General features: G+C 40.3%; 1 protein-coding gene across 1 annotated transcript in view; it reads left to right on the top strand.

Moving 5' to 3' along the window:
• WDR92 (WD repeat domain 92) overlaps positions 1–25,468 on the top strand; it is a 112,831-nt gene that overhangs the window by 31,199 nt on the left and 56,164 nt on the right. Inside the window, exons 2-5 of the mRNA XM_006881041.1 lie at positions 991–1,167; positions 2,218–2,277; positions 9,920–10,104; positions 15,289–15,332. Coding sequence (XP_006881103.1) covers positions 991–1,167; positions 2,218–2,277; positions 9,920–10,104; positions 15,289–15,332 — 466 coding nt within the window. The remainder of the gene's footprint in view (positions 1–990; positions 1,168–2,217; positions 2,278–9,919; positions 10,105–15,288; positions 15,333–25,468) is intronic.

The raw sequence follows: 25,468 nt of genomic DNA, 5'->3' as shown, positions 1-25,468 counted from the left end.
TTTTCATTTAATATATCTTAAAAGCATATGCTTTAATTTTTAAATTCTTAGAATGGCATATATAGTCAATACCATTTGTAATCTTAGTCTCTGATATTGTATACCATAATACCTATATGCTCATGGGTAGTAATTCTGCTTATGAATTGTAATGACTTAATTATTTTTTTAAAAGTTGGTGATCTAGCAAAATGAATCCTTTTTCAATATTTGTAAGTACTTTTAAGCCATGGTAAACTTGTTTATATGGATTAGTCTCCTGCTATCATAAAGGATTGACAAAAGTGATGTAGTTTAGGAGAAAATTACTTAAGCCTTGTTAAAGAATGCACATAGTAAGAAATCTAATAGTGGAATTTTTATAGGATGTTCTCAAATTAATGCCATCATTTCTTGTTAAACTGTTTACTTATTTGGCCCCCTACCCACAAAGCCTTGAAAAGTTAATTTGGTTAGCTATGAAAATTATATTTGCTTACAGAAAATGAAAGCTCTATTTTATTTGCATATACTTGCGAAGAATTCTCTGGATGAACATCTAAGAAACTGCTAATATCGCCTCGGAAGTAGAATTGGATGTCTGGACTGAAAGACTAAATTTTTGATGCCTTTTGAATTTTAAACAATAATCAAGCTACATTCAAATTTTGAGCCATGAACTAATTTGAAATTAAATAAAACCTGTTCTTACACAGAACAGAGATTGATACAGCTTGTGTGTTAGGAATCCATGTGACCTCCATGATCAGCTTAGCATTGTCTATCCTGTTTTATCTTAGTACTCAGCATACAGAGGGTATGTTATGGCAGGTGCACGGAAACCAAAAGGTAATCACATTTTTATGGTGTCTTTTCTCTTGATTGTAAGACATTAGTCAACAATGTATCATTATTAAATTGGCCTTAAATTATTGGATGACTGCTGATCTTCTGTCCTGTAACTATTATAAAATCACTAGGTAAAGCTTGTTTTTTTTCCTTTGGTTTTAGTTGATGCTGATGAGATCAAAAGGCTAGGAAAGAGATTTAAGAAGCTTGATTTGGACAATTCTGGTTCTTTGAGCGTGGAAGAATTCATGTCCTTGCCCGAGTTACAGCAGAATCCTTTAGTACAACGAGTAATAGATATATTTGACACAGATGGGAATGGAGAAGTAGACTTTAAAGGTGAGAAAGAAGTTTTTCTTTTATTGATGAAAAAATAAAAAGTTATGTAATCCGTGAGCATGGGAGGGTTTTGTTCATATTTGCATACAGAAATAGTAGAAGAGTTTTAATTTGTCTTAAATGTGTTTAAGTTATTGGTAATTTTATAAATAATAAGACAGATGCTAATATACTTCAAGATGCCACCCTTAATGGTTTAAGATCCTTTTACCTTTTGCTAAATGATCATAATGTCCTTTCAAATAATTTCCTTAAAAAAGGGAATTTGCTTTCTCTTTTGTTTTTCGAGTGCGAGCCTATTTTCTTTTTATATAAATTAATGATATGAAAAGCTTTATTTTTTTAAGAATGAAAGTTGTACAAAGTTAGCAACAGAATAAACTGTAGTGGTAAGAATACATTCATTACGATAGAACAGGATTAACCTATTTTAATCTGGATTTTACAAAGACGCTGGGTAACGCGTTTGCTAATATTAACATGATGACATTTTTTATTCAGAATTTAAAATTCATGCTTCATTTCACTATAAAATTATCAGCAGGTTTTATAATTTTAATTTGAGAAACTGAATTATAAGTCCAAGCATATGGATTTAACTGTTTAGTAGGCAATAAAGGTAAATGACCTTTTGCCATTTGTTTACGTGACCCAGAATTTTTAGAACCAGAAATTCAAAGGTTTTTTTAATTCTAGCAAAAGAATTTATAATCTTTTTTTCCAAAGCTCTCCTTTTATAGTCAAAATGTGAAAAAACAAGTTACATAGTTTTAAAAATATAGAGATTGTTTCCCCTTTTCTGTCATAGGCTCCACGGTTCATAAGATTTGTTCTATCCAAATCCTCTGACTTCAGGGCGCTCATGGTTCAGATTTAAAAATATACATGGGATCTGTTCATTGAAGGTTTCTAATTTTATATTTTCCATTATAAATGCTGCTGTTAATATTTTTCTTTTGCATCAATAACGTATCTTTTTATGATAAACATTTTTATTTTATGTAAAACTTTGAAACTTCTGATCTGTAAACATTTTCTCCGCTTCTGCAGAATTCATTGAGGGTGTCTCTCAGTTCAGTGTCAAAGGAGATAAAGAGCAGAAGTTGAGATGTAAGTATTTTCTTCACTCAGTTAATTTCCCGCCTATACCGTTATCACCTCACTCTGTATTAGAAGCTTACTTTAAAATAGTTTTAAAGTTTTCCTTTATTCCAGAAATCTCATAGTTGTTGTTGTTGCCTTTGAGTCGAGCATGACTCATAGCAACCCTATGAACAAAAGACCTGAAGCCCATTTATAACTATCAACATTAAAGTTTATAGAGTTTCCAGAGGCAAGTTGTTTAGGGAGTGGATGCCACTCCTTCTTCCAAACTTGTCATAGAATGTTACTAGTTGTCTGTGATGCATAGACCCTTTGTACAGCAGCTCTGAACCCTTCCCTGTCCTGAGCCAGTCTCACTAATTCTGATACAGCAACCCCACACTGCCCTAGTAACTGTATCAACCCATCTCCTCCGGCATCTCCCTCTCCTGCGCTATCCTTCCACCCTTCTGAACACGAGTTCCTTTTCCAAGGACTGATCTCTCCTGGCCATGTGCCCAAAGTAAGTGAGGCAGAGAGCTTCAAAATCCTAGCCTTTAAGGAGAGACTTGGTTTCACCCTCTCCAGGACAGACTGATTTGTTTTCTTAGCAGTTCAAGACTCTTCTCCAGCACCACAACTCGAAGGCATCTATTCCTCTGTCATCCTTAGTCATTGTCCAACTTTTGAAGCATAACAAGTAATTGAGAAAACCAAGGACTGAATTAGGCACACCTTTGTATCTAGACTGACATTGTTGCTTTTTCAGCTCTCTGGAGAAGTCTGTGACAGCAGATTTTCCCAATGTGGTTCATCTTTTGATTTTCTGACTGCTGTTATTAAGAGTGTTGATTATAAATCTGAGCAAGCTATAATTGCTAACAACCTCAATCTCCTCTCTGTCTATTATGGTGCTGCCAGTTGGCCCAGTGGTGAGAATTTTTGTTGTCTTGATGTTGAGCTTCAATCCATATTGACGACTACAGTCCTTGACCTTTTGCAGCAAGTGCTTCAGGTCTTCTTCAGTTTCAGCAAGCAAGGTTGTGTTGTCTGCATATCGTAGGCTGTTAATGAGTCTTTCTCCAATCATGATGCCACACCCCTCCTCATAAAGCCCTGCGTCCCGAATGATCTGTTCTGCATACAAATTGAAAATGTACGGGGACAGGATGCATCCCTGACACACTTCTTTTTTGATTTTGAACCATGCAGTGTTTCCTTGCTCTATTCTGAGGACTGCTTCTTGGTCCCAAGTATAAGCATGATCAAGTGTTCTGAGATTCACATTTTTCTCAAGGTTAGCCACAATGTATTGTGATCCACACAGTCAAGTGCCTTTGCATAGTCAATGAAACACAGATGGACATTCCTCTGGTACTCTCTGTTTTCTGCCAAGATCCATCTTACATTAGCAGTAATGTCCCTAGTGCTACAACCTCTTCTAAACCCAGCCTGTATTTCTGGTAGTTCTCTGTCAATGTACTGTTCAAGTCTTTTCGGGTTATCTTCAGCAGGATTTTGCTAGTATGTTATATTATTGATATTATACGATAATTTCCACACTCTTGTCAGGTCACCATTTTTTGGAATGGTAATAAATAATGGATCTCTTCCAATCACATGGACATGATAAAATTTGTATTCTAATAAAAACTCTTCTAGGGTATTCAGAAATATATTTTTAAATTATGATTGTAACAAAAGTTTACAGAAGGTGGGTTTTCATTCATTCATTGCTGCATATTTTCCTCCCTCCCCCTCCCTTCACCATCCCCAGTCCACTTTACAGTGCACCCCTTGTTCCAGAATGTTGTCATAATGTCTAAATCATACATTCCTTTCAGACAGTCTTTACCCTCATATGTTCCTGTGCAAGTGTTCATTATCTATCCACTTTCTTTTATTGTCCTCCCAACCTCCCATGTCAGTCCTATTTTATAGCAGCAGTGTTAAGTAGTCTTTGTGTTACACAATATTTTTCCTTTTGTAATTAAAATATTTCACTCAACATAAACTCTTCGACTCACCCATTTTGTGCAGTGTTTTACAAGTTCATTGTGTTTCAGTGCTGTGCAATATTCCATTGCATGAGTTTACCACAGTATTTCTTTCCATTCATTTGTTGATGATGGACATTTGGCTGCTTCCAGAGTGTGTGTATCTATGAGTCGTAGCTTGGCTTTTCATTAGAGGGTATTTGTAAGTTGTGGAATTGAGTCAAATGGTATTTTAATTCTAACTTTTGAGACAGCACCAAACTGCCTTCTGTAGTGGCGGCACCATTTTACATTCCCACCAGAGTGAATATGGATTCCAATCTCCCCACAACCTCACCGATAATTGTTTGCTGCCTTGTTGAACTTTGCTCGTTTTCATTTGCATCTCTCTGATAGCTAGGGATTTTAAACATTTCTTCATGTGTTTTTTTTTGCCATCTGAATGTCTTCTTTGGTGAAATGTCTTCATATTTTGTGCCCATTTTGTGATTGGGTTGTTTACCTTTTTCTTGTTGAGGTGCTGGAGTAGTCTATAAGTATTAGATAGGAGTTCTTTTTCAGATAACGTCACAGCTAAATATTTTTTCCCCTGTCTGTGGGTTTCCTTTTTACCCTGTTCAAGAAGTTTTTTGATGTGCGCAGGGATTTGATTCTTAGAAGGTCTCATTCATCTCTTTTTTCTCTCGTGCTTGTAGGTTTTTCAGGATGCTTGGAAGTCTGTTTATGCTGTAGATTAGGGCTTCTAGAGTTGTTCATAGCTTTTCTTAGATAAATTTTATAGTCTTTGATTTTACTTCTAGGTCCCTAATCCTCCTTCAGTTGAGTTTTATGTATGGTGTGAAGTATGGATCTTGTTTAAATTTTCTGCAGATGGTTTTCCAATTTTGCCAACACCATTTATTAAAGAGATTGCCATGTATGACTTAACTGATTTCAACTCTTTGTAAAAATTCAATTGACCTTGGGTAGATGAGCTGATTTCTGGTTTCTCAAGTTCTCTTGCATTCATTTGTATGCTTGTTGCTTTACCAGTATCATGCTGTCTTGATCACCATGGTGCAAATAATTTTTCTAATAATATGTCATTGTTGGACAGAAGGAAACAGCTTTCTTCTATTGAAAATTAGCTATGTGAAATGCATATATGATTTTTATAAGAATTTTTTATGAGAATGTAAAGAAATGTCCTTATGTACTAAATAATAACTTTGTTATACATTGCCTGATCTAGCTGAGAAATCTAATACTTATTTTATGCAGGCAGCCTGTATTGCAGTGAACATCTTAATACCTGTTAAACTCTTAGCTTGAAAGACATGTGTGTAGTCAGTAAAAGTTCTCTGAGGTTGAGGTATATGCAGATAAACTCTTATTATAAATGAAGTTAATAAAAATCTTCTATTGAGGGTGTGGTTTTTTGGTTAAATGAGGTTTGCTTTCATCTTTTCTTTAGAGTAGGGAAAGTACTTGTAAGAGAACAAACAGGGCCCTCTTTATCTTCAGCGAGGTGGCCGAGCGGCAGACACAAAGATGCAGATCTTTGTGAAGACCCTGACTGGCAAGACCATCACTCTTGAGGTCAAGCCCAGTGACACCATCGAGAATGTCAAAGCCAAAATCCAAGACAAGGAGGGCATCCCTCCTGACCAGCAGCGTCTAATATTTGCGGGCAAACAGCTAGAGGATGGCCGTACACTCTCAGACTACAACATGCAGAAAGAGTCCACCCTGCATCTGGTGCTGCGTCTCCGTGGTGGCATTATTGAGCCTTCCTTGCACCAGCTTGCCCAGAAATATAACTGCGACAAGATGATCTGCTGCAAGTGTTATGCTTGCCTGCATCCCCGTGCTGTCAATTGCCTCAAGAAGAAGTGTGGGCACACCAACAACCTGTGCCCCAAGAAGAAGGTCAAATAAGAGCCCCCTCTTCATTGGCTCCCTTGCCTCTTGCAGGTGGCCTTCTTCTGAGCCCCATGACCCTGGGCCCTCAATAAAGTCTCTTTCATTGAAAAAAAAAAAAGAGAACAAACAGGTTCTTCCTAGAGAGGGTGAAACCAGGCTGCTCCTTAGTGGCAAGGATTCTGAAGCCTCATCTGACATACTTTGGACATGTTGCAAGGCGGGATCAGTCCTTGGAGAGGACATCATGCTTGGGAGGGTTGAGGGACAGCATAGGATAGGACGACCCTCGATGAAATGGATTGATTCAGTGCCTGGGGTAATGGGGGTACGTGTGTCAGAGACAGTGAGATTGGCACAGGATAGAGCAGTGTTTAGGGTTGTTGTACAAAGGTTCACTAAGAGTCACAGGTGACTCGGTGGCACATAACAACAAGGGGAAGTACCATATTTTGCTTATTACATATATACTATAAACATTTTTTTTAAAAGAAATGGAATGATAAAGATTACATAGTAGGCATTAACGAGAAGAGATGGACTGGCCTTGACTACTTTGAATCAGACAATCACAAGCTGGAAATGAGAAAATGAAGACATATGAGATTTCATTCGTAATCAACAAGAACATTTCTGGATCCATCTGAAAGCAAAGTATTGCTAGTATAGGTAATATCTATACACATAAAAGGAAGACTTGTTAATACTTATATCATTCAAATATATGCACCAACAGCTAAAGACAAAGAGGAGGAAATAGAAGATAAACTGCCAACTTTTCCATTCTGATTTCACTTGAACATGCAACCTAGATTCATTATTAATAATAATAATAATAAATTAGTGACTGGAACGCAAAAGTTGGGAACAAAACCAGTAGTTAGAAACTATGGTTTGGTAACAGAAATGAGGTTGGAGATAGGATAGAATAATGGGATTTTGCACAGTGACTTTACTCATTGCAGATATCTTATTGAAAACTCAATCGGCAGCTGTACACATGGACCTCACCTGATGGACTACCCAGGAAATCAGCTTGATTATATCTGTGGAAAGAATAGTTGGAGAAGGTCAATATCAGCTGTAAAAACTAGGCCAAGGGTTGACTGTGTGAACTGTTGCTACTCATGTGCAAGTTCAAATCGAAGCGAGATAAAAAGAAAACAGACAAGAACCAAAATACAACATTGAGTCTCTCCAGCTTGAATTGAAAAAACCATCTCAAAAACAAGTTTGAAGCATTGTAATCTTATGGACGAAGACCAGATGAACTGTAGGGCCATATCAAGGATATCATCCATAAAGAAAGAAAGAAAAAGGTCATTACAAAGACAGAGGAGGAAGAAAAGAATAAGGTGAGTGTCAGAAGAGACTCAGTACTGCACTAGAGTGCCAAGAAGCCAAGACAATCAGGACTTTAAAGAGTTGAACTGAAGATATCAAAGGGCAGCGTTTGAAGACATTTCATAATGTCCAGCAGAGATGGAGTCAGAAGATCAAAAGAACTCACTTGACATTTGTCAAGCTGAAGGAACTGAAGAACAGATTCAAGCCTTGAGTTACAAAACTAAAATATTCTCTAGGCACAATTTTGAATGAGCCAGGGAGCATCAAAAGAAATCAAAAGAAGATGGAAGAAATAAGAGTCACCATACCACAAAGAATTGGCTGACCCGGAACCATTTTAAGAAGTGGCATATGATCAAGAAGCAGTGGTAGTAAAAGAAATGTTCAGCCTGCTCTGATTGGCAAAAAATAAGGCCCAGGAATTGATGGAACACCAGTTGATAGCTTCTCAACAAACAGATGCAGCTCTGGGCCTGCTCATCAGTCAGTGCCAAGAAAGACAGCTACCTGGACAACTGACTGAAAAAGATCCATATTTATTCCTATCTCCAAAAAAAGTGATCCCACAAAATGTAGAAATTATCAAACCATATCTTTAATGCCACATTCAGATTATCCAGAAACTACAACAGTAGAGGCTGGGTGTAGAAGAGGCCATGGCAGTCGGGATAATGTCAGATGGATTAGGACTGAAAGCAGAGAGTACCAGAAGAATGTCTGTGTTTTATTGACTATGCCAAGGCATTTGACAGATTGTGGCTCATATTGAAAAGGGTGGGAACTGTAGAACACTTGATGGTGCAAAACCTTTATCTTGACCAAGAAGCTGTTGTCCATACAAGAGCAAGGGAACACTGCATGGTTCAAAATTAAGAAAGGCATGTGCCGGGAATGTATCCTTTGTCCATATCTTTTCAGTCTGTAATGCTGAGCAGATCACTTGGAGGCTGGACGAGGAATGTGTATCAGAATTGGAGGAAGAGTCATCAACAAATTGCATTATGCAGATGACAACCTTGCTCGCGAAAATGGAGGGGGCCTTAAAATGTTTGCTGTGGAAGATCAAGGATTGCAGACATCAATTTCAACATCAACAAAAATCCTCACCATCAGGCCAATTGGCATCATGATAGATGAATAAAAGATTGAAGTGGTTAATGACTTTAACCTGTTTGGGTCCATAATTAACACCCTTGGCACCAGCAATCAGGAAATCAAAAGACAATTTGCATTAGGAAAATCTGCTGAAGAGCACTGATGTAGACCTTATTCACACTATGGTCTTCTCCTTTACTTTCTATGCATCTGAGAGCTGGACAGTGATTAAGGATGACAGAAGAACAATTGATACCTTCGAGTTGTGGTGCTGGAGAAAAGTATTGAACATTGCTTAAACTGCCAGGAGAACAACAGGTGTGTCCTGGAGAGGGTGAAACCAGGAGGCAAGATTTTTACCCTCTTGTCTCACATATTTTCAGCATCTTATCAGGAGGGGCCAGTCCTTGGAGAAGGGACATCATGTTGGGAAGGCCTTGGATGAGATAGATTGATAACAGGGAATGTGGCAGTGATTGACACACTGACTGGGGTCCGGTGTACCTGTGAGTTGTAGTTGATTGAACAGGTCATAACAGTAATAACATAAGCATGTAATAAATGCTGTAAAATATTTTTAAAATTAATTGTGAAGAAAGTGATTAAAGTACAGTGGATATTTTATCCCACAATTGTTTGTTTATCCTTATCATTTCAAGCTATTAATAGAAATCACTTGAATAATTAAAAACTATGTATTTACAATATTAACAGTAAACAATTGCAGCAATTTAGTAAGAATTGCTTATGTCAGCTATTGTTGCTAGATGCCCTTAAGTCAGCTATGCGTCATAGTGACCCTGAGAATAACAGATCTGAACCTTGCCTGTCCTAGGCCATCCTCATGATCTCTGATGTGCTTGATTGAACCTTTTAGTTGCAAAAAGCATCCTAAATACTGCAGTTTGAAGAGAAGATTGTTTAAAATAGAATAGCCAATCTGTTCTATTTTTCTCTAACAGCTTTACTTCAATTTTGTGTGGCAGAGTCTCCTTTAAACACCTCAAATGTTTTATCTCATTTTATCTTCATAACAGTGAAGGAGTTGAGACCATTAATATCCTCAGATTTATAAATGTAGAGACTGAAACTTGGCAAGACTGAATTTCTTACCTTAAGCTACTTGTAATTGATTTAAGCAGTCCTGCCTCCGTATGTTAACTGCTCTGAACAGCAGCTTCTTTATTTAGGAAGAACACATCCTTATAGTCATCATTCTGGATGTTTTCATTATATTTTTTTTCTGTATTATTGAAATTATTGTCTTACAGTTAATCACCATTGATTTTTTTTTTCTTTTTGTGGTTTTGTGTTTTGTTTGTTTTTTTAAGTTGCTTTCCGTATCTATGACATGGATAAAGATGGCTATATTTCCAATGGAGAACTCTTCCAGGTGCTGAAGATGATGGTGGGGAACAATCTGAAAGATACACAGTTACAGCAAATTGTAGACAAAACCATTATAAATGCAGATAAGGATGGAGATGGAAGAATATCCTTTGAAGAATTCTGTGCTGTAAGTACAAAAGACCTACTTCTTAGTTATATTTTTAACAATCTCATTCTGACAAAAACAGCACAAAAATGGTGCGTGTAGCCTTCTTTCTTTTATGGTTCAACCTTGCTCCCTTCCATTGTGTTTCTGAGGCAGTAAATCTTAATGAGAGGAAATTGCCCATCTGTTGCTCATGGAACTGCTGGTAGATTTGAACCTGCGTAGGCTTTGGGTTAATGCACCATCCTGCAGACGAGACCACCAGCGCTCCCTTACAGTTACTTAGTCTTCCCTACTGTCGAGGGAGTTGTGACTCCAGGGATCCACTGTAGCATTTCCTTGTCTGTAAATTCAAACAGGGAGGCCTGCTTTTGGGTTAGAAGTCATTTCAAAATGTACGAAACTACAAAATCCTTGCCTTAGGGAGACAGAAGAAATAAGTAGTCCTGTACACACCAACCTACTTGTTGGGCAGTTAAAATAGTGATTTCCTCAACTGTTCCAAGCTTAGTGATTCTTGTGTTCTTAGGCAAAGGCCCTGTGCAGATGGCACAAGGTAAATTGAAAGTCAGATGGAAGTAAAACTAAAACCACGCTTGGTTAAAATCTGTTTTTAGAAGGAGATAGAAGACTAGCTCTCCTTTTCCACTCTGTTCAACTGGACAGCTTCTTCTCCTGCATCCTAACAGAAGAGTCTTCAAGTTGGAACTGACCTATAGCTGACCCTCCAGTGGATAATTCGCACAGGAGGAGACTGCCCATCTTTCACCCAAGGAGCTTTGAGTTCACACCTTCGAGTTGGCAGCTAGGAAACAGGAAGCAAGAGTTGTAAGAGAAAGTATAAAGGAATTACGTAGATGCATACATAGTTGCCTGTTGAGGCATTGCACTGCCAAACCCCAAGGCACGAAGTTGGAATCCAGCTCACAGTCTCCATGTGTGTGATTTACCACCTCTGGAAACCCACTGGAGGGTCAGCTAGGAGCCAGTCAGTTCCAATTTGATGGTGGTATCTCTCTCTCTCTCTCTCTCTCTCTCTCTCTCTTTCTCTCTCTTGTTTAGAACCCATCTTTATTCCTTGACCTGAATTCCAAACAGACTTAAACACAACAATTAGAATGACCTTTTTGCAGCTCAGGACAACAAAGTAAGATACTGTAATGAAATGTGCAGAGAGCTGGGGTCAGAACATCAAAAAGGCCGAACTCGCTCAGCATTTCTTAAGCTGAAGGAGTTGAAAAACAAATTCAAGCCACGGGTGGCAATACTTAAAGATAATTTGGGTAGAATGTTAAATGATCCAGGAAGTATCAAAAGAAGATGGAAGGAGTACAGAGTCACTGTATCAGAAGGAATTGGCTGACACAGAGGAATTTCATGAAATAACATGAGCAAGAGCCTATGGTGATGAAAGAGGAAGTTCAAGTTGCTCTAAAGGAATTGGTAAAAAACAAGGCTCCAGGAGTTGACGGAATACCAGTTGATTTATTTCAACAAACAGACGCTGCCCTGGATGTGCTAAGTTGTGGCAGGAAATCTGGAGAACAGCCAGCTGGCCAACTGGCTGAAAGAGATTGATATTTGTTCCCATTCCAAAGAATGGTGACCCCACAAAGGGCGAAAATTATCAAACAATATCATTAATATCACATGCAAGCAAGATTCTGCTGAAAATGATCCAAAAACATTTGGAACAGTATGTCAACAGAGAGCTGCCAGATGTGCAGGCTGGATTTAGAAGAGGTCACGGTACTAGGGATATTATAGCTAATGTTAGATGGATCTTGGCAGAAAGCGGAGAATACTAGAAGAATGTCTATTTGTGCTTCATTGACTATGCAAAGGCTTTTGACTGTGTGGATCACAACAAGCTATGGCTGACTCTAAGAAGAATGGGAATCTCGGAACATTTGATGTACTTATGCAAAACCTATACTTGTACCAGGATGCAGTCCTCAGAATGGAGCAAGAAAACACTGCATGGTTCAAAATAGGCAATGGTGTGTGACAGGGCAATGGTGTGTGACAGGGGTGTATTCTGTCTCCATACCTTTCCAATCTGTATGCAGAACAGATCATCTTGGATGCTGGGCTATATGAGGAGGAATGCGGCATCAGGATTGGTGGAAGATTCATCAACAACCTGCGTTATGCAGATGACACAACCCTGCTTGCTGAAACTGAGGAGGACCTGAAGTGCTTGCTGCAGAAGGTCAAGAACTGCAGTCTTCACTGTGGATTGGAGCGCAACATCAAGAAAATAAAGATTTTCACCACTGGGCCAGTTGGCCGCATCAGTATGGATGGTGAAGAGATCGAGATAGTTAACAGTTTTCGTTTCCTTGGTTCCACAGTCAGCACTCTTGGTAATAGCAGCCAGGAAATCAGGAGACGAATTGCATTGGGAAAGTCAGCTGAGGGGGACGTCTCAAGAGTACTGAAGAGCAATGACGTCAGGCTGGAGACTAAGGTGCGCCTGATCCGGGCTATAGTCTTCGCAGTTATGTGCTATACATCGGAGAGTTGGACAGTGAATAGGGATGATAGAAAGAGAATTGATGCCTTTGGGCTATGGTGCTGGAGAAGAGTGTTGACTGTACCATGGACTGCTAGGAGAACAAATAGGTTTGTCCTGGAGAGGGTGAAGCCAGAATGCTTCTTGGAGTCAAGGATTCTGAAGCTTTGTCTGACATACTTTGGGCATGTTGCAAGGAGGGACTGGTCCTTGGAGAGGGACATCATGTTTGGGAGAGTGGAGGGACAGCACAGGAGAGGAAGACCCTCTATGAGATGGATCGATTCTGTGAGTGGAGTGGTGGGAATGAGTATGTTTGAGACGGCGAGGTTGACACAAGATAGAACGACGTTTAGGGCTCTTGTACATAAGGTCGCTTTGAATCGCAAGCAACTCAGTGGCACATAACAACAATCTTTTTTTTTTTTTTTTAAATCCAGTCCCCCAAATGCTAGTCCAGAGTCCCACCATAAATGCAAGGCTTCTGTGAGAACAGTTCCCCCCGTGTACGCTGAGGCTGCTGTGAGAACAGACTCCCCCACAGTTCTCCCCGTGTACGCTGAGGCTGCTGTGAGAACAGGCTCCCCCCATGTACGCTAAGGCTGCTGTGTCTTCCCAGAGCAGCGTGGATGACTAGGTACTTGGCATACACTTACAGTCCTGAGTATAGACATGAAGCCAAAATACATCCTGTCTCCCAGAAGGCATCTTGGGAAGCACAGGCTATTCAAAGCCAGGTAAAGCCAAAAGCCTTTTGTTGTTATTCTTAAGGATACATTGAATGCTTGAAACAAAACTTGGAAAATTTTCCAAGAATTCCTCTTGTGTACTGTCGAGTCAGAACTGACCTTAGCTGACCTGCTAGTTGGCTTTCACAGACAGTAGTAGATGATCACTTGGGAGGAGATTGCCCATCTTTCTCCCGAGGAGCGACTGGAACGTTCAGACTGTACCTTTGCATTGGTAGCACTGTGCCTTCCACTAAGCCACCAGGGCTCCCTGTAATGAGCTCTTAGAAATAAAGGTTTAAGGGGAGCTCTAATGGCCTAGTGGCAAGGAACTGCAACTACAATCCCAGAGGCTCACGGTTCAAATCCACCAGATGCTCTGCCGGGGAAGGAGAGACAATCTCCTCCTGTACGAGTCAGATCTGATTTGACGATACACTCACACAAAAAATAAATAAAAAAATAAAAAGAAATAAAGGTTTAGAGATACTGTCAAGGAGGTTTCACATCTAACTGATACGAATTCCAGGAAGGAAATCTGCAAAGATGATAAAAACCCCCAAAAACAAAACTCCATGAGATGAAATGAGTTTAGAGATGAAAAGGAATGGTGTCCTTTGCTTAATTAAGGGCCATTGGCAGGGTACGTTAGAACCAGGAGAATGAGAGAGGTTCTGCAGATTGCCCAAGTGCAAGGTGTTTGTTGCCTGTCCATTCATACAAAGACCCAAAAATCCTAATGGCACCAAATAGATCCATAGTGAAGTTATAAACTAGAATATAGTGCACTATTGCTTTTCAAATTCTGACAGAAAATGCTTTCCAATTCTCTGAAAACTGTAATGGGTAAAAGGAACTAGAAAGTGGGGCTTGTAGAACAAACTGACTCTTGTACGCTTTATTTTTCACAAAAAAGTAGGGGGTTTTTAATATTAAAATGACTGTACAGCACCATAGATGACAGTCATAAATGAAATGTTTGATGACAGAAGCTGCATATATTTTAATCTGTAGTATCAGAAGTGGCAGCCTCTTATGTATGTTTTAGGGGTGTGGTGAGCTGAGGTGGGTTCGGCAGCTAACGGGGCCAGAGAGGTAGTCAGATAGTGTTTTGGGTGCCATTCACATGTGTGAATGATAGTGTTTGCTCTGTGAAACAGTGTGCGTTTCCTGTAGATTGGCTGCGTGCCTCCGTGGAGACAGGTGCCCTTCTGGAGCCGGTCTTAGTCCCAGCCTGGTATGTGCATGGCAGCATGAATACCGGTCTTTGGTCCCAGCCACAGCCGGCCTGGGTCCCACACCATGCTGCCTCTGTGTCTTATGTGCCATTTGGTCAGTAGCTGCCCTGTGAAGAGCAGATCTGAACTTTGACCTGTCTTGTGTCGTCCTCAGCACCTCCCATGGACTTGAGCCCATCGTTTTAGTCACCATGCTCATCTTTCTGGTGAGGGTCTCAAAACAATAGCATAAAACAACTTTACACATATTTCTTTACTCCATGGAAATAATAGGGTGCAGAAATTTTAATTTATTCAATATCTTTTAAACGTAATCCGTATTTGATATTTGAAGATTGCTTTGTAGTAAGATCTGGTTATCATTTTCTGTGTAACAACTGGAGCAGGATTGGGCGAACTACGGAACTAGCAAGGCCCTGCAGTTTTGGGGCATAGGACACAAGAAGGAGGAGAAATGACACTTAATGGGAAATACTTACTCTTTAACCATTTCTAGTTTATTCATCTCTGTATTGGAGTGGAAAGATGAAATGCCCGTTAGCTTGTGAGAAGAAAACCATGAAAATCAAACTGCAAGCAGCTCAGGTATGGGGTTTTCATGTGCAGTCCTCTTCCCCCCAGGTTTGGCTTCTGAAAAGCGTTTTTGTGTTTTATCAGGTTTTGAGAACAGTAAGAAGGAATTTTTTCAGATATATTAACCTTTCTTTGTTCCCATCTGTTGCAGGTTGTAGGTGGCCTAGACATCCACAAAAAAATGGTGGTAGACGTGTGACTCTTTCTTTAAAGAGTACCACCCAACACTTTTGCTTTCTTCTCCATCTCTGAAGATCTGCTCAAGACGTCCAGCAATGCTCTCTGTGTATTTAAATGGAAGTATTTTTCTCTGTGAAGCCACATTTTCCAACATGAGCCTCATGAAGCCAACTAAGTGTTATTGAACTCTTACTCTCTCAATAACTCTGTGTAGCACTTTATAGTCTGAAGGACAGCAAGATGAAAGAGCATATCACTGTGGTGGAGAAAGGGAAGGGGTTGGCTTTTTAATTTATTTTTCTTCATCTTTTATAACAAGAAAGTATCTATATATACATATGTAAATATTTATATATAGATATATGTAGCTTTCTATATATGTAGTAGGTTGGCTTTAATTTAATATACTTGATTTAGAAGCAAAATGATAGAGTACAAAAGTGCCAAGCAGAACATAAAAAGTTCAAAACCATGGATCTGTACATCCTTTTATTTCACACAGTTTTATATATAGAGAGAGATTGCACAATTGGAGCCAGGAGCTAGGCCAGCTATTTTCCTGTGCGTTCTCTTTTGAGAGATTGGCAAAGCATTTGTTAACATTCTCTTATACCTTAATTAACCTTTTTTTTGTAACAAAGAAGTGTGTAACTTTATACCTATGAATAGTTTTCCAGGGACTATGTCTCATTGCTGAGCTGCAACCTTTCATAAGCCTCTGCTTGAGGAGAACAGTGCTTTTGCCTAGAGCTAGTTCTTGTGTTCACATAGACTGCACAGTTCTCATGGCTGCTTTTATTCTATTACTTTGTAACTAGGAGCCATTACATTTATTAAACGTCCCTGAATAAAATGTATGTTATCATGTGATGACTATTTTATAAGGGAAAGCCAGAAGCTGCCTGAGGTAACCATGATATATCTTATGCATTAATTCATTAATTTGATGAAGAGTACCTGAGGCAATCACATAACTGCATAGGGTATTTGTTTCCTTACCTGGTGAAATAACTTGTCATTAAACTTGTTTGAACCATAAAATTCCCTGTCTTTCTAAAGATTTGCAGCTAATCTAGGTAACTGGTGATATTTATTGTGCATGTATGTATCTAAACACCCACACATATTTGTGATTTGAATGGGAGAAATCTTGCTAATCTATGTGCAAATGAAGAGCAAAATTTTATCCAGACTTTTATCTAAAAATTTTTTTAACTACAAGGCATAGAATGGTCCTCTTTCTTGATTTGCCCATAAAGTTTGTAGTGGATAATAAATTTGTGTGATATAAAAGTAGTGTATCATGTTCCACCACTTGATAGTAATCGCTTCCCTTTTCTGCAAAGGTACTATTGGCTGAAAGAAAAAAATATTTTCATTCGCTTTCTAGGGCAGTAGTTTTTCCCTTTGTAGTTTTTCAGTGACAGCTGGTTTTCTAATCGTGAGTGGAAAGGGCAGGCTGAGTCAAGTGAGCGAGTCATCCATCGAGCCTGCTCCGTCGCTGTTCCTTCAGCTGAGTGCTGCACATCATGGGCTCTGTCTGTGAGAGAAAATCCCGGTGCTTGGTGTCCTTGCATGACATGGAGTTTTGCATGTAGATCGATTGAAAATGTACCTCTTGTTTACACAATTTGCATAATTTAAAAGGATAATGTTGCCAAACTTTGGAAATGTTAATGTTCAAACTGAAAATCTCCACTACATGTAACTTTCTTCCTCTGGATCAGTACGTGGCTTATAATCCCAGCCAGTGGTTTGATCTGTTCCAGTGTCAACTGCCATGTGCTCTGCTTCAAGGGGGAACTAGTCTTTTGTGAAATTTTTGTACATAAGTATTTGTTACAAATATTTTAGCAAATGCTTTCTATTTCTCTTGCTTGTGCATATCTTGGCTGGCGTTATAGAAAATAGTGCAAAACATTATTTCCTTACTGGGGATTGGGGGTGGGGGAGGGCTTTTTGTTTTGTTTGGGCTTTTTCTTTTTTTTAAGTTTGTGCGTGCGGGTTTGGGGGAGGGACAGTTTATGTTGAATGTTTAGTTTTTCTTCTGCATGATACAACACGTTGTGGGATCTTTAGAAAACTTCATACTGTATGAATTTAAAAATAAAATATTTGAAACTTGCCTGAATGTACTCAGACTGGTCTTCCACAGCCAGTAAGACAGTCTAATTCTTTCCTTTTTTAAACTGATCGCTTGATCTCTGGTTATACACCATAGGTAAAAGAACCTACTTTATGACTGGGTAAGGAATGAGTCCTTACGGTCCTGCAGCGCTTGGTCATTCCCCACCCATTCCAGCGCCTTTGCAATCTCCTTTTATCTATCAGATGGCCATACAGCTAATGCTTTGTTCAGATGCGCTGTTTCACCAGTAATTCTGATTGAGAAATATATACAGTCTCATCTCCTTCACTCTGCTGTTTTCTATTTTTGACAGCGTGGATCCTTTTCTGACAAAGTTTATTTTCCTGTGCCTGTTGAAATAAATGACAGAGTACTCCCAGGTAGTGATTTTTGTCTCTTGCTCACTGATAGCATTATTTATCTAGGACACCCTGTGAAGTACAGGCAGGTTGTAATTTTATAGTACCTGCTGTTGAGTCCTCTGTCTCTTAAGAGATTGCATTGTCTTTTTCTTTTTTTGGGGTCATCATTAACTTTGTAGAGTTAATACTGCACTGCAGCAGTTTTAATAGGTACTTGTGACATCCTTAGCAGAGATGACTTTAGGGTAGTTAGTTGGATTCTTTACGCCTAGAATGCCAACATTATCAGGTGTGAACTAGTCAGGAGAAGCTTGGCATGGACTCTTGATTCCTTAGACTGTGTGAGAGGAAGATATGCCCAAAGAAGGAGGTACATTTAAGTCCGTGGCCTTCCTTCCAGTACAAATGGTCTTTAATGGTAAAGGGTATCTCTTTCCATAGTATCCAGTTATCCACAGTGGTGGTCAGGTCATGTTTCCTGAAACACTAATCCCAAAAAAAAAGTTCCACTTGCTTAAAAAAATCTTAATTAGCCAATATTTAAAGTTCATTGTCACTTGAACTTTGTATTTCCCTTGAACATTAAATATATCTGCTAAAACCCCCCCCCCCCCCAGTCACACACATGAAGGAGCTAATGAGATCCAGTTATCCCATTTCTCTGAGAGCTATGAGGCCTAGTTGGTAGGGACTGAAGCTGCTAACCTGAAGGTGGAGTTTTTCTAGTGGGGTGGGGGTGTCTCCACCAGGGGCTCTCCTTGGGACGGAGATGGACCATCTGCTTCCGTGAGGTTTACAGCTTCAGAAAACTTGATCAATTAGGAGTTAATGCAGACATCTTAGCTTTGAGTTTGAGGGGGTTTTTAAGTTTATTCCTTCAGACCTGAGGACTAGTGGTAGGAAACTACATTGCAATCCCAAACACACTGTTCAAATCCTCCAGCTGCTCCACTGGAGGACAGGCAGTCTCCTCTCATGTGATTCACTACCTTGGAAAATCTGCTGGATGGTCCGCTATGGGTTGGACTCGAGGGCATACAGCAGCAACAGACTAACATTTCTAGAAGCATTTTGCTCATTGTAGGAGTATATACTTTGTCCTTGTGTACTAAAATATCATTAAATTGCTGTCTTCATTTTAACTTGGGTCAGAGTCAGGAAAATTAGATCTTTCCCAGTTATTTAGCAAACATGTTTCTCTCCCTTTACTATTTTGGATAAGAGATAAGGAAGCATGGAAGTTGGAGCTTAATTGTTCTGGGTCGCTTATTTGGCTACTGAATACGTAAGAAAATGCTCCTCCCCCGCAGACTCTTCCTCTAGGGAATCCCCAAGTCTAAGCAGGAGTGGCATCCATGCCTCCAGAAAGTATGAACTTGGATAAATGTCAATAGTTGTAAGGGGGGGGGGCTTCAGGCCTTTTGTTTATAGGGTCACTGTGAGTTGTGCTTGACTTGAAGGCAATCAACAACATCAACCAGCAGGTAGTGAATTTTCTGATACCATCATGGATCAATTTGACTAGATACTGATCCCCAAATACTTCATTGGCTATGGGAGTAGAGTAGGACAAACGTTACAGGAACGTAAGCATGGAAAGGTTTGAAGTAAACCTTCATAGTGTAGAAAGTGCTAAAGTAAGTAATTTAATCCAGGTCTACTTTTAGTACACGATTTCATTACCACCTCCTTCCTTCAAAGAGGCCTGGTGACTTTGCTTAAACATTTGGCTGCAAACTGAAAAGCTTCAAGTTCACCAGCAGCTCTGAGAGAGATGGCAGACTCCTTCAGAGGTTGATGGGTTGGGTGAGAGGAGAGGAGTGGGAAAAGCCCAGAGGTGACCTGGAGAGAGAGAAGGGTAAAGGTATCAAAACTCAGTGTACATGACACTCATGTGGAAAAACCCCCAAATTTAAAAATTTTACATTCTTGGATACTTGATGAGGCAACTCTATGCCAACAGGTTTGGATTTTTGGCTTACTGGTCCATCCACTTTAATTCCAGAAACTGTTCTTATGCTATGTCGTGCTATGGAGTTGACAATGATCTTATGAACAACAGAGCTGAACCCTGCCCTATCCTGGGACATCCTGATCTGTCACATCCTTGTTCAGTGGCACTTTGCCGAAGTCCTTGGCAGATCTCCCTCCCCAAGGACAGATTTTCCAAAGCTGCTGGTACCATGGGTGTTGATCATGGATCCCAGTAAAATGAAATTGCTAGCAACTTCAATCTTTTCTCCAACTATCCTGACGTTACCTGGTAGTTAAGTGATGAAGATTTTTGTTATCATTTATGTTGGGATGTAAACCATATTGAATGCTGTAGTCTTTGACCATCTATATCAAGTGTTTCAAGTCCTCTTCACTTTCAGCAGGCAAGGCTGTGTCATCTCCTTAACACAGGATGTGGTGAGTCTCCCTCCCCTGGATGCTGATGATACACTGAAGGAACTGCAGAGCTGGTTCATTGCCTGGTTTTGACCTGGTTCAGCCCTACTCCTTCATTGCACTGGGAAAGTCTGCAGTTAGGGACCTCTCCAAATTACTGCAGAATAATGATGTCAGTTCGAAGACTAAGGTGCGCCTGATTCAGGCCATGGTCTTTCCGATTACTTGCTATGCCTCTTGAGAGCTGGACCGTGACTATGGAAGACAGAAGCAGCCTTTGAGTGTGGTGATGGAGAAAAGTGCTGATCATCACACTGACGGCCAAAAGAACAAATGTTATGTCCTGGAGATGATGCAGCCAGACAGCTCTCTGGAGGCAAAGGTGATGAAGCTTTGCCTCACATAGTTTGGGCATGTTGCTAGAAGGGGCTGTTCTTAGAAAACTGCATGATGCTAAGAAAGACAGAGGGTCTCAAAAGGAGAGGAAGACCCTCAACCAGGTGGACTGACATGGTGACTGCTGCCTTGGGCTCTAATGCATCAGGCAGTGTGTGGACGGGACAGGACATGGTTCAGATCTGGTGTTGAGAGGGTTGCTGAGTCGTACTCAACTGCACTTAACAATTACTATTTCTATATTCTTACTCAGCAAGAACCCAACTTTCAGGAATGCACTGCTGGAGACTTTTGCGAGTGACATTTCAGGAAGACTAAGTTACAGTGGAACCAATTCCTGGCCGAACCTTCAGCAGGTTAAGGGGGAGAGAGGGCTTCGTTCTGAGGAGCCACGTTGGATCTGAACATCCAGAGGCCTCACCGTGGGGTCACTAGAACAATCCTCAGTGGACTAAGCCACCAGAGCTCCAAAACAGAAACACGGGGTATAACATCTCCAGCAGCTTCCGACCACATTTCCACCACTGCAAGTGTGTATCAAGTCTCACGCAGTATAAAAGCTTTTGTGTTAGAGGCAAAAAAACCCAACAGAAAACAAGCAAGCTCAAAATCACATACTTGGTAAGTTATGTTCCTCTATATTAAACTGCATAAAACACCAAACTCTTAGTTGAGTCTGAATGGATTTGCAGCAGGCTCTCCTTGGGGCTCGAGGGTGTAAATTGCATGGATGCGACGTCCTGAGGAGTCACTAGTGGATTTGAACTCCCGGTGAGGTGCCCCTGCCTCTGGGATAGCAACAGTTAGCTCCAGATGGGGCCACCAGAGCTCCCTATAAGAGACACTAGATAATGTTTGCTGTTCTATCACCAATTTGGAACAGACTCATAGGTGACCCTCCAGTTTTCAGCAGCTGTAAATCACATGGGAGAAGACTGTTAATCCTGCTCTCCTGCAGAGAATCCTACTGGATTCGAACTGCCTACCTTTAGGGAGGCAGCACAACTCTTTACCAGTAAGCCCACAAAAACTCCCTGGGTAATATTAGATGCTAGTTAAAGTAACACTGCATTTGCAACAGTTTCCTTGGGAAACATTCTGTATTTTGAAGAAAACAAAGGTCATTACAAAAACAGAGGAGAAAGGGAAAATCTAAATGATGTCAGAAGAGACTCTAAAGATTGCACTGGCTTATCAAAAAGCCAAATCTAAAGGAAAACATGTCAAAGTGAAGAAACTGAACAATTTCAAATGGCAGCTTAGGAAGACAAAGCTAAGTATTAAGATTGTGCAGAAAGCTAGAATTGGAGAATAAAAAGGGAAGAACTCGCTCTGCATTTCTCAAGCTGAAATAAGTGGAAAACAATTTTGAGCCTCTTGTCACAATATTAAAAGATGCAATACTGATAAACTCAGAAAGCATCAAAAGGTGGAATACACAGAATCACTGTACCAGAAAGATTGATTTACACTGAAAAATTTCAGTAAGTACCATCTGAACACGAACCAATGATAATGAAGGAGAGAGCACGGGCAAAAAATAAGGCCCCAGGAATCAATGGAATACCAATTGGCTTGTTTCTGTTTCTACAGCCTTGGATGCACTCACCAGTCTATGCCAGGAAATCTAGAGTTTAGCTGTCTGGTGAATGGATTGTAAGATGTCCATATTTGTTCCCATTCCCAAGAAAGGAGATCTAACTGACTGGAAATTATCAAACAGTGTCCACTTGCTGTACAGAGGTAACTCATGGTTGCTGTGAAGCCTAACACTGTGACACTGATGAGTCAAACGTGAGAATGGTGACGCATGGTGGACAGTGTTTGGTGAAGATCCCCGATTAAAACAAGCTTGGAAAAAGGAGTGGCATCCACTTCCATAATAGCTTGCCTCTGGAAACCCTGTGAACTTGGAAAAAGGACGAAAGTTATACAGTAGGTGTCCAGGACTTTCCATTCATAGGGTCACTATGAGTCGCCTGCAACTTGACGGCACTTAACATCACTGATATCATATGCATGCAAAATACTGCTGAAGATCATTCAAAAACAGCTGAGACAGCACATAGATAAAGAACTGCCAGAAGTTCAAGGATTCAGAAGAGGCTGTGGCACCAGGTTTATAACTGCTGGTGTCAGATGGATTCTGGCTGAAAGTAAGGAATACCACAATGTCCATTTGTGTTTTATCGATTATGCAAAGGCGTTTGACTGTGTTGATCATGACAAGTTGTGGCTGACATTAAAAATGGGAATCCCAGAATGCTTGATAGTGCTCATATGGAACCTATATCTGGATCAGGAGGATGTAGTGCAAATGGAGTAGGGGAGCACTGCATGCTTTGGAATTGAAAAGGGAGTACGTAAGGGTTATATTCTCTCCATACCTATTCAATCTATTTGCTGAGCAAATTATCCGAGAAGCTGGACTCTATGAGGAAGAGTGTGGCATCAGGTTTGGAGGGAGTCTCAGCAATAACCTGCATTATGAAGATGACACAACCTTCCTTGCTGAAGTTAGAAGGGCTTAAAGCACCTGCTGCAAAAGATCAAGGAATGCAGCCTTTGGTATAGATTTCATCTCAATGTCAGGAAAACAAAGATTCTTACCAATGGACCAATGTTGTTATGTGCCATCGAGTTGCTTGCTACTCATAGCGACCCTATGTACAAGAGCTCTAAACTCCATTCTATTCTGTGCCAACTTAGCCATCTCAAACACACTCATTCCCACCACTCCAGTCACAGAATCGATCCATCTCATCGAAGGTCTTCCTCTCCTGTGCTGTCCATCCACTCTGCCAAATATGATGTCCCTCTCCAAGGACCAGTCCCTCCTTGCAACATGCCCAAGGTATGTCAGATGAAGCTTCAGAATCCTTGACTCCAAGGAGCATCCCAGCTTCACCTTCTCCAGGATAAACCTGTTTGTTCTCCTAGCAGTCCATGGTATATTCAACACTCTTCTCCAGCACCACAGCTCAAAGGCATCAATTCTCTATCATCCCTATTCAATGTCCAACTCTCTGATGCATAGCACATAATTGCGAAGACTATAGCCCAGATCAGGCACACCTTAGTCTCCAGCCTGACGTCACTGTTCTTCAGTACTCTTGAGGGGTCCCTCACAGCCAACTTTCCCAATGCAATTCGTCTCTTGATTTCCTGGCTGCTGTAACCAAGCGTGTTGACTGTAGAGCCAAGTAAACGAAAAATACGCTCAATCTCTTCACCATTCATACTGATGCTGCCAATTGTACCAGTGGTAAGAATCTTTGTTTTCTTGATGTTGAGCTTCAATCCATACAGGAGGCTGCAATCCTTGGACGGAGAGGAGATTGAAACTGTCAAAAGCTTCATCTTGCTTGGATCCACAATTAACACCCTTGGGGTATGAGCAGTTAGGAAATAAGGGGACGCATTGCACTGGGAACATTTATTTAGGGACCTATCCAATTTACTGAGGAGTAGTGATGTCAGTTTAAGGACCAAGGTGTGTTTGATTCAGGCCATAGTCTTTCCAATTACTAGCTATGTGTCTGAGACCTGGAAAATGAATAAGGATTAACAAAGAATTGACACTTTTGAGCTGTGGTGTTGGAGAAGATTACTGAACACCCCATGGATGGCCAAGAAAATGAACAGAGATGTCGTGGAGATGGTGCTCTTTGGAAGGAGGAATGATGAGGCTTCACCTCACATACTTTGGATATGTTGCTAGACAATGCAATTCCCTGGAGAGGGACATGATGTTGGGGAGCGTGGAGGGTTGGCAAAGGAGAGTAAGACCCTCAACCAGATGAACTGATACGATTTGAGTGCTGCAATGGGCTCTTGTGTGGCAGGAAGTGTGAGGATGGCACAGGACAGGACTGGATTCAGATCTCTTTTTCATAAGGTCGATTCGACAGCACCTAACAACAACAACAACAACATTTAGCTGAGCTGATGCCCTTGAATTGTGGTATTAGTGAAGAGTACTTCATACCCTCTTGACTACCAAAAGAACAAGTCTTTCTTGGCCAAAGCGCAACCAGGGTGCTCCTTAGAAGCAAAGAGGTTAACTTCATGTCTCACGTACTTTGGGCATGCTGTCAGGAGGGAATGGTCTGTAGAAAAGGACATCAGGCAGGGAAAAGCAGAGGGTTATTGAAAGGAAGGAAGACCTTCAAAGAGAGAGACCGACACAAAGACTAACTGGCCAATCTGTTGTTCCTATGAGTGGTGGTTGACTGAACAGTGCCTAACAACTCCCTGGGGAAAAATACAACCAACATTTGTAATACCTGCTTTCATGAATCAATTTAAGAAATTAAACTACTCACCTCAGCACTGTTAAGAGCCAGCTATGTGTGTTTAATTTTATAAACTACAGAACAGGTTCAAAGATGGGCCTGCTCTGGTTCATTCTAGAACTACTATCGACCTGATTGCAACAGTCACACAGCACACCTGTATTAAGGAAAGGCCATAATGCTACCTGACTCCAACAGTCATACGGCACACCTATGATTAAGGAAAGGTCATGTTGCATAGATTTTCTAGAGTAATTCATCCAATGAATGTATAAAGAGCAAAAAAGCTATAAAAAAGTATACATTTATAATAAAAATTTACAAATGCACACAGAACTGTTGAAGCAAATTTCCCTCTAAATGAGAGAATTACAAACTGCAAATGTGATTCATCTGTGATGTAGAAGGAAAACACACTCAACGTGAAGTACGGCAACTTCTGACATTTACATTACCCTCCAAGTTGATCACTATGAACACTATCAACATTTTCCTTTCTATTTATCCTCAAGAGACTGAGGTATTACAAAGTGAAAGAATTTGTCACAAAACTTCTTGTAATCATTTGTAGAGAGTGCA

This window comes from Elephantulus edwardii, unplaced genomic scaffold (assembly GCF_000299155.1).
Source record: "Elephantulus edwardii isolate Elephantulus edwardi_28Jun2011 unplaced genomic scaffold, EleEdw1.0 scaffold00011, whole genome shotgun sequence".
Lineage (NCBI taxonomy): Eukaryota > Metazoa > Chordata > Mammalia > Macroscelidea > Macroscelididae > Elephantulus > Elephantulus edwardii.
The sequence above is the reverse complement of the archived record's forward strand: the minus strand, read 5'-3'. Positions and strand labels throughout refer to the sequence as shown.